Source organism: Plectropomus leopardus, chromosome 5 (assembly GCF_008729295.1).
Source record: "Plectropomus leopardus isolate mb chromosome 5, YSFRI_Pleo_2.0, whole genome shotgun sequence".
Classification (NCBI taxonomy): Eukaryota; Metazoa; Chordata; class Actinopteri; order Perciformes; family Serranidae; genus Plectropomus; species Plectropomus leopardus.
The window spans coordinates 2,771,975-2,785,532 of record NC_056467.1 but is presented as its reverse complement, the minus strand read 5'-3'; the positions used below and the strand labels follow the sequence as shown (position 1 = coordinate 2,785,532).

General features: G+C 39.6%; 1 protein-coding gene across 1 annotated transcript; it reads left to right on the top strand.

The window, feature by feature from the left end:
* Positions 1-775: 775 nt before the first annotated feature.
* Positions 776-5,355, top strand: LOC121943715. Its single transcript, XM_042487306.1, has 4 exons — positions 776-972; positions 1,597-1,818; positions 2,199-3,387; positions 4,548-5,355. Exons 2-4 carry the CDS (start codon positions 1,680-1,682, stop codon positions 4,732-4,734), a joined length of 1,515 nt encoding a protein of 504 aa, XP_042343240.1. The 5' UTR covers positions 776-972; positions 1,597-1,679; the 3' UTR covers positions 4,735-5,355.
* Positions 5,356-13,558: the final 8,203 nt, after the last annotated feature.

Here is a 13,558-nt window from a genome sequence, read left to right as displayed (position 1 = left end):
TACTGGTTATAATTTAAAGCAAACCAGTCCCAGGCTGGTGCTAATGTGTAATGATTAGCAATCTGCAGAAGACCGATGGCAGGCCAATAGAAATAAAAAAAGTTCCCCAGATAAACCAATGGTGTGGCCACATTGTTCAGCGAATCCCCTGCGGATCTGATGCAACAGGGCTGCAACTAAAGTTACACCTTCAAACTGCAACACGGTGTCCTTCCGCTGCGGAAACTAGTGCCGGCTGCATCCCTCAATTCTCCGCACCGTCTCTGTTTTAAAGTGTGTTTAAGGTTTTAATAACGTCTTGTTGTGTTATTATTACTATGATTAGATAAAGTTGATGTCATTTTTCTTTAGTATTTAAGTTTCAATAATTGAATATTTTCACTTTTCCAGTATTTAGAGAAAACAGAAATGACGTAAAAATTGTATAGTTTCTTATTTCTATCATTATTAATTTGGGAAAAATATAATTTTTTATGTAAATATAATTTAGATAAAAGTAAAGTTAGTAAACGTATAACAGACATCACACAGATGATTATAGTGTGTGAAATAAAGGCGGAGAGGCTGTGTGTGTGTGTGAGCAGCCGCACACACACACACACACACACACACACACACACACACACACACACACACACACACACACACACACACACACACACACACACACACACACACACACACACACTGGGAAAGTCCCCAGCCTGATGACGTAACGGCCGGCTGAACTCTGTAAACTGCGCATTAATCCCGGCTGCTGTGATCAGGTCCGGGCATTAGGAGTTGCAGAAGTAGCGGATTTAAAAACTTTCTGTCCGCAAGTGTGTTGGTGGAAAAAGCGCTAGATGAAGAGTCCCTGGCTGTGAAAAGGGAAAAATGGCTTTTTAAACTGTCACTCGTCTTCCTGCTCACCGTCAAGCTCCGCGTGCTTTGCTCCCGCAACGCACCGCAAGACTATTCCGAAACTATGGGGTGAGTCCGGACTGGCTGCGAGCTTTTTTGGGGAAAAAGTTGCGAGAATAATGTTTTCTTTAATCTAACAGACTGTTTTAAACACTGTTTGAGCTCAGGTGTAACTGTGTGCTGCATTTAACGTCGTTTACGGGATTGTTTTAGCCATTATTACTATTTTAAAGTAAACATGTCAAAGTTACTTTTTCACGTGTTAAAAAGGTGAGTTTCATTGATTTCTGGTTTTTGATACAGTTTAAAAGTGCTGCAGCTGCTGCTTACGTTGTGGAAAACAACTTTTTAAATGTATATGTTTGTGTAAAGTCTAATAAATGTGTTATTAAAGTAATACGTATTTTTTTTTTCTAATACTTTAATTATTTTATGTGTGGTTTATTGTTTATCAAAATATGTCCAGTTGCTGTTTTTCCACATTTTTTGTTCAATAATTTTATAGTTTTGGCTTCACAGCATGAAGTTACAGGTGAATAAACAAAAGTAAAGAGTTAATTTTTGCTCATTAACTTTTAAAATAAATGTATTTTTAAATATTAATTACAATTTTTTTATTAAGTTTTATATTTTGAAGAATTGTTAAATTTAAAAAAAAGCTAATTTTTAAAAAAAAATGTCTTCTTCCCACAGGTCTTCAGGTGTTTCCACAATTCTTTCATCCACTCAGTGCACGCTTTGTGCTTTTGAACAATTTAATCGACGCAGACGACACAATGGCGGCATCGATCCTTCGCAGGAAAATTCCTCCCATTTCCACAGGCGAGCTCGGCGCTCCCCCTCTCCGACAGGCTAGCCACAGCCAATCACGGCCCAGGTCGGGGGCGGAGCCAGCGGAGAGGCAGCACTTAATTGGTGAGTTTTGCCAAGACGCTTTTTTATTTTTCCACATCCCGAGGTCGGAGCCGCAGTGCAGCACGGGGCTAATGTCGTACAGTGAGTACAGCTAAGTGGATATTTATCGAATGCAGACGATGCTGTTCAATCATTTTCAGATGATCGGTTAGTTGTTCACTTGGATTTTTCGGATGTATTGCTTGCTTTTTAAGCTTACTTTTTAATTTTTTTTTTTTTTTACATTTATCCTCTCTACCTTGCGTGATTTAAAGATTTTTTTCCTGAATTTGTATTTTTTTCATTTTTTTTTTATTTCAGTTATCCTACAGCAGCTGAATGAAATAATGGATTGCTTTACTGATTCTATTTTTGTAATCCTTATTTTTTGATTTTTATAGGTGATGGTCACTCAGATTGGATGACGGAAAAAGTTGATTTGTCTTCATTTGTGTCGACGACCGAGTCTTCTCCCAGCTCATCCCTTCCACCCTCGCCGTTAGAACAAGATGTCAAGGTGCCCTCGGATCTGGAGGTCATGACCTCTCTACTGCAGGAGGAGCTGGCTCAGCTGGAGGACTACTTCCGCTCCGAGTCCACGTCCACAACAAACAAGTTGGAGAAATCCTCAAAATGTGACAAGGGTGCTCAAGCCATGGGCTCCCAGTCTTATTACCAGTTACCCTATGGCTCGTATGGGACCAGCCAATCAGAAACCAGCCCTGTGGTTGTTACCTTGGCAACAGGGGAACTGGACCTGGCCAGCTTTTGCGGCGGTCCCATCGGCAGAACCAAAATCGCGCGACCCGCTCCGTACAACTACCACCACCGCTACCACCACAACAACGGGCGAAGAATCCTCAGCGAGGCGGTGAAAGTCGGGGAGGAAGTCGGACTCGATACGTGGGGCTCGAGGGGAAGTTACTCAGGAAGCACAGAGTTGTCTGTGAACCATTACTCCACGCTGAAGACGGTGAGCAAGAACAGCCTCGGGAGCGTCAAGAAGGTGAGAGAATGTGCTTTATCGTTGAAGGAAGAGGAGAGTTATTGTTTTTCAGAAGGAATGTTTTGCAGCGAAGAGATTGCCCGAGGTTTTTGTCTGGGTGGCTCGTACGACGGCCACCACAAGCGAGAGGGACAGTTGATGCACAACGTGAAGGTCAATGTAAGTTACGACAGCACGGGGCTCGAGGTCTTGCACTGCAGCAAAGACGGAGGACTTTCCGGAAGTATGCCCCAAGAGACAATGGTGGCCGGCGACGGCTACTTCCACCAGTCGATGGCCAGCACGGAGCCTTACCATAGCTTTATAGGTGACCTCGACCAGCCGCCACAAGCACAGGCTGTAGAGCCCCAACATGGCCACTACCTCTATCCAGAATGCCTTGCAGACCAAAGCTACGAATGTCTGTCCAGAGGGGACGGCGAGGGGACGCTCATGGGCGCCCCCATCCACCGCCCCACCCAGAGGCTAAAGGACGAGCCCTGCTCCATCAAGCCGTCCCTGGTGATGGGCGCCGCTTCTCTGGAAGGCAGCAGCGGAGAGAGGAAGCAGAAGAAGAGAGACCAGAACAAAACTGCTGCTCACAGGTAACAGCTGCACTGTGATTTATGGATGTGGAAAAGCATGAACCGTGAACGCCCGAAAAAGGCTTTTTCCTGCTAGTGAATCATCACTGATTATATTATTTTTTTTTTTTTTTATTTTGAGGTAAATCACACATAAATCCGGAAACAAAAACTTAAAATGACTGATTTTTTAAAACTTTTTTTTTCACAGATCAAGACACTAAAACTTAAAATTACTCATTATATGTATATTTTTTAAATAATATTTTTATTGCAAATTTTGAGGACTTGAATTTAACGAGTCAAGACAGTAAAACTCAAAATAACTGATTATATTCCTCTTTTTTTATATATATATTATTTTTGCTGGCAGATTTTAAGGACGTAAGTCACACATAATTCAAGACACCGAAATGTAAAGTGACTGGTTATAGTCTTTAAAAAATAAAAATATTATTTTAAAGAGATTATAGTTAGTAAATTTAAGTTTCTGTTTCTTGATTTATGTCATTAAAATTTGACAATCTCTTTAAAATAATATATTTTTATTGTCAAATTTTAATGACATAAATCAAGAAACAGAAACTTAAATTTACTAATTATAATCTCTTTAAAATAATATATTTTTATTGTCAAATTTTAATGACATAAATCAAGAAACAGAAACTTAAATTTACTAACTATAATCTCTTTAAAATAATATTTTTATTGGCAAATTGTGATGATATAAATCAAGACCAAAAAAAAACTTAAAACATATTCGTGGCCTGAGTATGTGGATGTTTGGCTCTGCAGCTGGAACATGGCGGGAGTGTTACAGAAAGCAGCCGCCCGCTGCTTTAAATGTCCGGCAGCGTGCAGGAGGGACGCGGAAAGTCCCGCTCTGTCTGCCAAACTCAGCCCCGCCTCACATTTCTATAAGTCTGTTTTGTCTGTGACTTTCCTCCTCGTGTGTGAAATGAAGAAGAAGGAATTTGGAAAAGATCAGTCAGTAATAAACAGCACATCGTGTCAGCTCGGGGGGGTTTGGGGGGCGTCTGAGCGGCGTGAGTAATCCGCCCTCTGATGTAGCTCAAAGGTCACGCACGCTTGACTCATTAATAAAGATGCAAGGCAGCAAAAAAAAAAAAAAACACCCAAAAACGTGTGAAGTCAACCTCACGCGGTCCGCTGTGTTGCAGGTACAGGCTGCGTAAGAGGGCGGAGCTGGACTCTCTGGAGGAGGAGCTGCACGGCCTCGAGGGGCAGAACCGGGAGCTTCGTGACAAGGCGGAGTCGGTGGAGCGCGAGATCCAGTACGTCAAAGATTTACTGATCGAGGTCTACAAGGCTCGCAGTCAGCGGCTCAAACAGGATGGCAGTGCCTAAAGAAAAAAAAACAAAAACGCCCACGCTGACCTCACCTACCGAAACCCCCCCGCCCCCCCGCCCCGCCCGACCAGCACCAAGAGAAACATCAAAGTCAAAGAGCACCAACTGGTTTTTGTCTCACAGGAATGAAATGGTAGTTGCATGATTTTGGTAGTTCTTTTTCTAAAAAAAGACAAAAAAAAAATGTTGTTTCCGAGAGGATGGTCAAACAAAAACACAACTTTCCTACGAAAAAAAAAGAAAAGGGGAAGTTTTGGGTGACTAAACTATAACAAGCCTTAGTGAGGTGGCTCCTAGAGGAGATGCTGAACTTGTCCGTGACCACTGTGATCCGAACTGCACGCACAGCCTTTGTGACGACCGAGTTTGCGACGATTGATCGTTTACAAAATGAATCAGCGGTAGCGATGGAATTTGCTCGTGGTTCTTGTGACACACGCCGGCAGCATCGAGGCAGATCCATGCGAAATATATATTTTATTTTATAACTTTTTTGTTATTTTTACTTAATAATGTTCATTTATCATTTGCTTTAACTGAATAAAAGGGATTGCTGGACAAAGTGTGTAACATGCTCTACAAATATCCATTATCAGAAACATTTAGAGAATTTGTATTGCTTAAAAAATGTCGAGTATTTACACTTCTTTAACCCCCCCACCCACACTTGAAATACCCCCGATGCATGTTTGATTTTGGAAAAAAAAGCATGTTGCGAGTGTTATTTGAAGGCAATATTCTGTTAACTGCATGGCTTCAAGATCTCCCACCGCGTCAATTTATATTTCTCATAAGCTGGCGACGTTTTCTCTCCCCATGCTCAGGTTTTTCTTTCTTTTTTTGCTTTTATCGCTCTGAGAAACAGAAACATTCACTGGCTTTTTTCCTTTTCCTCCTCTCTTCTCTTCTCTCTCTCTCGCTCTCGGCTGTATTTTGCGAGCAAACAATCACCTGTTGACGCAACAATAAATGGTTGTTGGGTTACGACTTCATGGGAATTTTTGTTTTCAATTGATCAATTTGATGTATCTGAGATTCAGGTCCTTTTATTATGAAAGAAATCGATGTCAATGTCAGGAAATTCTACATCAGGTACAAATTACAGCCAAATAAACCAGTTATGTAGAATCATTGATCTTTGCCTTTGGACTGTTTTTCACTGCATGCTGCTCGTGTCATTCTGCAGCCATTCAAACCCCAAATTTCATCAAGTGAAGAGCGCACACAGAATAAGAAGAGGGTGGGATTAAGAGATAGAGAGATGCAGAATAATCCCCCTCTGCCCCTCCCACCCGCCCGCCGCCCTGCCCCGTTAACTGCCTCCTCCAGCCCTCTTTTTTGGCTGCAATGCAGTCAGTTTATTTCCCAGGATTCACCGCTGGACGGCAGCACAAGGCGGCCTTTGATTGACACCTTTCTGCAACAAAACATCTTGTTTCCTCTGAGAGCGAGGAGGCAGGATGGTGCCCAAACAGCCACACGATGAGGGGGATACGTTTATGAGAGAAACACTAACAGGCGCGTTACAATATTTCTCCACTTTGGTTTCTGCGCTGTGACGGAGCCTCGAGGCTGAGCGCAGCCGTATCAAGCTCCGGCAGTCAACAGACAACAAGCTGCCTATCTCATCTCCCAGCTCGTGGAGGGTGCGTGCGCCTGTGTTTTTGAGCGTGTGTGTGTGTGTGTGTGTGTGTGTGTGAGGGAGAGAAATCTCTTGGTATCTCTCGTAGCAGTCGTAGGCCTTTCAAGTGCATGAGGCAACATCACACAATCCTTGCAGGAGGAGGAGAGAGATGCAAGTGAACTATCAGAATAAAAAAAGTACGGGGTTGACAGAGAATGCCGTTAAATCTATTGATTCAGTCTTCTTTCTGTTTGTTGTTTGTTTGATACAGATGCAATGTTAAAAAAAACATATTGTAATGCTGATATAAGATTTATAATCGGATTTTTGCAGTGTGTTCAATAAAGTTCTTCACTATAATGTGACATTTTTTAAAACATTTTTAGATGACGTGAAAATCCATCCATTCTTTTATCAGTTCATAATGTGGATGAAATGCAAATGTTTCATGCAAAAATGCAAATAAATACACATATAGAATATAAATAAAGAGCAAATTTAATGAAGCAACACTTTATATTCCACGATATACTGAGAGATAATGTGTGAAATAAACATTTTGTTTTTTAACCTAATAATCACACTAACATCCAGACTGAGCCTAATAAATCATACGTACAAATAAGTACACTAACAAAGAGAAATATATAGTTTATATAGTAATTATACATTGAAGAGAAGATTATCCTTTATTAGTCCCACAACGGGGACATGTGCACTGTGAAGGTGTGAATTAGATAAATAGTAAAATAAGATAAAAAAAGATGCAAAAGTCATCAGATGTAAATATATATATATATATATATATATATATATATATATATTTAGGTGGAATGGTCAGGTTCTTTGATAGATATATATTTATGGAGAATTGTCAGGTTCTATGATACACTTTTGTCTAAAAACAAAAAGGTTTATATCATTTTTGCATATTGGAGCAGAAAAACTTAAAAGCTTAATATCTCAAACCGCTCAGAGGGCAGAAAGAAAGAAGCTGATAATTCTCAGGCGGAAAAATGTGAGTTTTATTTCACACCAACGGCTCCACAGAGAGCCGTGAAAACGCAGAGTCCGCAGGGAGACGTGCAGAATATTCCAGTAAGATTTACTGTTTGGACGTCTCTGTCTCCACCAGGTGTCTCTCTAAGATCAGAAACAGACCGCAGCCGCTCAGATGAAAAAAAGCCAAAAGAAGGAGATTTCTACAGTAACTCTGCAACACAACATCGTTTGATTTGATTTTCCAGTCCAGATGTCGTGCATCTGTAGCACAGTTTGCCTTTGAATGAGGATTAAATTAAGACCCTTCAGATAAGATTATTAATCCCATGTAGGGACCTCGAAAGTAGAAAAAAAGGTACAAAAACAGATGCATATATTTACACAAAAAGAAAAAGTAAAGGACCAATTTCGTTAGAAGTATCCAGCTCCTTTACAAATCGAAAAGTGATAAAACCACAGTGTAAAAATGCTCCATTACAAGTAAAGTCTTGCATTCAAAATCTGACTTCACCCTTTGAAACTTGAGCAAATTGGCTCGATTCCTTTCAGAAACATGAAAGGGAAGCAGTGAGAAACTTAACAAGAGATGGCACAAAAAAACAGCAAGAAAACAGTAAAAAAAAATGCAAGAAATGACCTGAAAATAAGCAATAAACACAACAACAAAACGGGAAAATAAAAGAATAAAAAACCATAATAATGTGTATTTTACTGTAAACTGTTTTTAAATATATAACTGTAATAAACACATAGTTTTCTTAATATATTTCTCTAATTATTTGATAATTTTCTAATGATTCTCCTGCTATGTTTTTTCAATTGTCACCTTTTACATTTTTTTTTATTTTTTGCAATTTAAGGGACATTTCTCATCAAGCTGTTGTTTTTCTCATGTTTCTGAAAGAAATTAAACCAAATTTTCTCACGTTTCAGAGGTTTAAAAAGGATGTGAAAGGCGTCTAAACGCAGCACAAGAAAACTGATGTCAACTGAAACTGATGTCCAGGGTTCAAAGGGTTAAATAAAAAAGTATTATCAACAAAATATAAGATCACCTCAAATATAATGAAGAAATGCCCCACGTGAGTATTTGTTTTATCATTTATTATGTGTCAGAGGCATTTCTGCTGATGGAGCCGTTTTTTTGTGGTAACAGCATCTCGTGACACATTTGTCTCTTTGTTTTTAACTGAGTCTCTGTCCTCCATCCCATAATGACAAACCCGGGCATTAAATATCCGACACTGAAACAAACTGCCTACGCTTGTTTCTCAGCATTTTTTCCCTCTCAGCATCAGCTCAGTCTTCACTAAAGTGCCTCACTTTCTCTTCTAGACTGAAGTATTCACCGTTTTTACGGTGAAATATTTCTCTTTTGACTCTCCATGTGGAGTTTGGTGCTTTTGAGTGAACACAAAGATTCAAAACAAAGAGCCTCATGCAAAAAACAAACACATTTTCTCTTATTTTCGCTCGTATCCAGGATCTGTTCTTATTTTGTTTGTACCCAGTGATTTTTGGGATTCACCAGTGTTTTAATTTTTGTTTTTCTCTCAGCTGAGAGAAAATAATAGAGAAATTTCAGAGTATGTTGCTGCATGAGGCTCATTGTGCAACTAAAAACAGCAGTGGATCCGCACCGTTAAAGGTTCTGGGAAAGCGCGCGCAGTAAATCCTCCTAAATGTGTGTGTTTTGTCAGTGTGTAAATGTGTGTGTGATGAAATGAACCTGAGAGTTTCGTGTTCGTGGGCACGTCAGCACCTTCCAAAGAACTCTTGATCATCAGCTCAGAAATGACGTTTACGCAGGAAATGACTCTGCCCCTGAAGGCGTGTCGAGCATCTTGAAACCTCACAGGAGGAAACGGCGAGTTTTTACACGTGAGACGTGATATTCTGCTCAAATCTGGTGATGAAGTTTTTGTCCTGCAGTGAAACTACGAATCCTCTGCGTACGTTTAGCCGATCGTGGACTCTGTGGAGGTTTGAGCCAAAAAATGCTGATGCTGACACGCTGTCACTAACAACACGCACACTAACCGAAAAGTGCAGCTGAGGCTGATGGGAAAGTGTCGTGTGATGCAGAGCAGGGGGATCAAAAAGGCAACAGGAACTCAAAAATATCACTCTGATGCCAAGAAACAGAAACTGAACATCAGACCAGCAGATCAAGACTCCAACAGACTGAAAACCAGAACTGAAACACAAACCGGACTGACGAGGAGATGAAGCGCAGGTGCAGAGAGGAAGGTGACGAGGCTGATGCAGGACAGCTGTGTGTGTGTGTGTGTGTGTGTGTGTGTGTGTGTGTGTGTGTTAGAGTTTAACCCTTTGAAACCTGAACGTGTTGGCTCCATTTCTTTCAAAAACTGTGAAGGCAACAAGCAGCAAAAGAAGAAATGAAAAAAAAAAAAAAAAATCAATAAAGTACAAGAAAAATACCTAAAAAATCATAATGAATAAGGGGGAAAGGGGAAATGACCTGGAAATGCTTAAAATATAATCATTCTGTAACATAATTTTATAGATATAATTGTGATGATTGACTGTACATTTTTTTAATAGTTTCTCTAGATATTTTTCTTTTTTTGTTTCTACCCTAGGCATTTTCCCTATCTTTTAAAAAAAATTTTGGTTGCAGTTTGTGGAACATGCAGCAAAAGACAAAATGACCAAAAAAAATTAAATAAATACCCCCCGGAATAATAATAATAATAATAATAATAATAATATAATAATAAACAATAATAATAATAACAACAATAACAATAATAAATAAATAAATAAATAAATAAGAGAAGGAAAATAACTGGAAAATATGCTTAAAATTTAATCATTCTGTCACATAATTCTAGATATATATATTTTTTTAATAGCTTCCCTAGCTTTTTTTCCCTCAGCATTTCCCCCTAGCTTTTAAAAAAGAAATTTCTAAATTGATTACTTTGTTGCAGTTTGTGGATAATGTCCTGCCAAGTTGCTTATGCCTTTTTCCTTGATTTTTAAATTAAAAAAAAAAAAAAATCCCACCGTTTTGCTCAGGGCACAAAGGTGTAAACACTCGTGAAATGTGTCTGAATGCAGCACAAGAAAAGTGATGTCGCTCCAGGTTTCAAAGGGTTAAACTGGAAAAATGACTAAATATAAAATCAGACGGTTTCCATGGGGATATTTTCTCGTTTTATTGAAGCTGTTGATGGACCACAATGCAATGCACAGAGCGATGGAGGAGCTGCTCACAGCGGGGAAAAATGAAAAGTTGAGGATGGTAATAAGTAAAAACGCGACCTTGACGGGAGATTATTGAATCGACTTTTGTTTACAAGGTCAAGAATGAATCTGTCAGGCTTTATTTACCTGTTTCCTCTCTGAGTTTAATTAGCAGACGTGTTCCAAGGTTACCGTTCGGTTTGCATCCATCTGTGCATGTATTGCATCATTTTCTGTAAGTCCAAAACAGTAAATACGTTTCTTTTTGTCTGCTAAAACAAAAACAGTGTCCACGTGAAACACGGCTTTTGTTGGAGGTCAAGCTTTTTATTGTGTTTCTGATCGTGTCTCGTCGTATTTGTTTGTTCGTTGTCTTTTTAGGTGCAACTGAAATGTCAATTTAATTACAGTTTTTCTCAGTAAAAACATCAGCTAAACGAGCTGAGCGTGAATCTCAGTGCTGTCGGGACAGAACAACTTCTGAGTCCTAAAAAAGTCCAAATGTATCCCTTGACAAATGTAACGGCTCTTTAACGACAAAATAATCGAACAAGATAAGGAGATAAGATTTGCAGAATCAGTGACGTCTTTTAAATCACGTATTTTAACTTACTTATACAGATTTGCTTTTATTTGATGTGATATTTATTTATTTGTTTGTATCTCACTTCCTTTATTGATTTTGCTGCTCTTACTCCATTTATCCGTTATCCGTCTGATTTTCTGTTCTTACCATATTTTTATTTTTTAATGCATTTATTTGTTCATCTATCTCTTATTCATTTGATTTTGTCTTTGTTTTATCCCCCCCGATGTGATGTCGTCTTTCTTATATTATTTCTCATATTGTTCTTTTTTATCGTCTTTTATTTCTTTCATTCTTATATTTTTAAAAACTTTATTCATTTAGTACTTTAACTGCCTTTCAGGATCTGCTTGTTTTAGCTTGCTTGTTTTTTGTTTGCTTTATTCTTGTTTAGGGTTTGTATTTTGTTCTTGGCTTTTTGTTTGATTGACCTTTCTCTGTTTTAAATTAGTTATATAAATAAGATTATTATTAATTTTTAATTAAGTTTATAAAAATCATCAATTTTGCCGGCTGCAACCGTGTACTCAATGAAATTATCTTTGGTATCTTTTTTTTTTTTTTTAAAACAAGCGTTCAGTAACATAATGTTACTTTTTGATGGTTCGAATTGGTTTGATGCAGATTATGAATCTGCATCAAACCATTCGAACCATGAGTTAGTATTCAGGACATAAATGGGCCACAGAGCCGCGTAATGACCGATGACATGAGACGCTCCAGCCTTCGATGAAAACATGAAAAATTCAAGCAGCGGCTATGAATTTGCATTCTCAGTCAGATATTGAGATCCTCGCGGTCGTATTGAGGCGCGCTGGCTGCAGAAAGGAGAGGTAAGATGAAGGCGTCAGAGCCGGTAGGGGATGTGGAAGAGGGGATGTGATGCAAGACGGGGAGAAAGGATGGAGGGGGGGGGGGGGGGGGTGGAGGGGGGCGCTGCACTGATGGAGGAGAGCAGAGGATGAGCTGAATGGCCTGCAGCTCTGTTGGAGGCTGTGTGCACGCCAGCGAGAGGCTGTTAAATTTGTTATGAGCGGCTGTGTGCAGCCGGTGGGGGAGGCTCGGTTTGAGGGAGGGGGCTGAGGTTAAAGACGCAGGGTGAGTGTGTGGAGGTGTGTGTGTGGGGGGGCTGCAGGAGGTCAGCCAGGATGGAGGTGCAGAAGAGGTGTTACAGCGCTGTGGCTTAGTGGTGGTTTAACCCTTTGAATTATGGAAAGACATTATTTTTTGTTGCTTTCAGACACCTTTTACAAATCTTAGTAACCAAATTGGTGCGATTTTAAAAAACAAAACAAAACAAAGAGGGCAATGAGAAAACACACAAAAGTGCTTAAAATCATTTTCAAAAATATTTTTAAATATAATAATAATAATCAATATAGTTGACATTTTTCTCGCTTATTAAAAAAACAGTCTGCAAAACATTTCTTGCTAAGTTGCTTACTGTTTTTTCTTTTTTTTCGTAAAAATGTGCAAAAGGCTTCTGAATGTGGCACAAAGTGATGTCGATGCAGGTTTTAAAGGGTTAAGTGTTTTCATTGTAAATATTGCTTCACTCTGATATTCTTCATTCAGTGTTAGTTACCTCCCTCCTGCAGTTACAGCTCTCATAAACTGAACCCGTCTGTTGAGCCCAAAACTATTTCCCCCCTCAGGTGAACAGCACACACACTTTCTGCCGCCTGTCGTCTCTCCGTCTTTGAGCACACACACACGGACACGCAAACTGCTTCTACTCGATTTGCGGCTTCTGCCGTGAAATGAAGTGAGATTTCTGGTGTTTTTCTGCAGTTACTTAAACGTCAGAGGCTTATCAGAACAGTGTAATTACATGTACACTGTAATCAGAGTAATTCCTGCGTAAAGCGGTGAGTAAGCCCGACCTGAGTCAGACCCATTTCACAAAAGATCAGTCACATTACGTTATACGTTGTGAATGTGAGTATCGGTGCGTTTTTTCCAGGGAAAAAGGGACATAAAACTTTGGCACAAAGAAACAAACAGCTCACAACTGCTGCAACTAGTCATCTACCCACACTCACCGAGCAAGTCCCAACAAATCCAGGCGATACTTCGAAAGAGCGTGGCAGCTGGAGGAGCGCTGCCTCACCGCTCTGATTTACCACAACGAAATGGATCTGCGTTCATGCTGTTGTTTAAGGGTGCTGACATTAGTTTTACTAACTAACTCAGTTACTACAGTAGGAATCTTTAGTGTCGGTGTCTACATTAACTGAGGATCCTGCCAGGTCACACAAAAAAGACAAACAAACAAAGAAAAAATTAGAATTATGCCCCGTGGTTGTTTGCCTTCAATTTCCAGACAAGTTGAACTTAAAGTTTACATCCGTCTGTGAAAACATGGATTCTTCACACGCATTTCCCCCACGGCAGCACCG

Excerpts from the sequence above, each read along its gene's own strand:
- LOC121943715 (XM_042487306.1), top strand. The coding sequence starts at position 1,680 with ATGGCGGCATCGATCCTTCGCAGGAAAATTCCTCCCATTTCCACAGGC. Across the intron at positions 1,819-2,198 it reads GGAGAGGCAGCACTTAATTG|GTGATGGTCACTCAGATTGG; the intron begins GTGAGTTTTGCC and ends TGATTTTTATAG. Across the intron at positions 3,388-4,547 it reads AACAAAACTGCTGCTCACAG|GTACAGGCTGCGTAAGAGGG; the intron begins GTAACAGCTGCA and ends GCTGTGTTGCAG.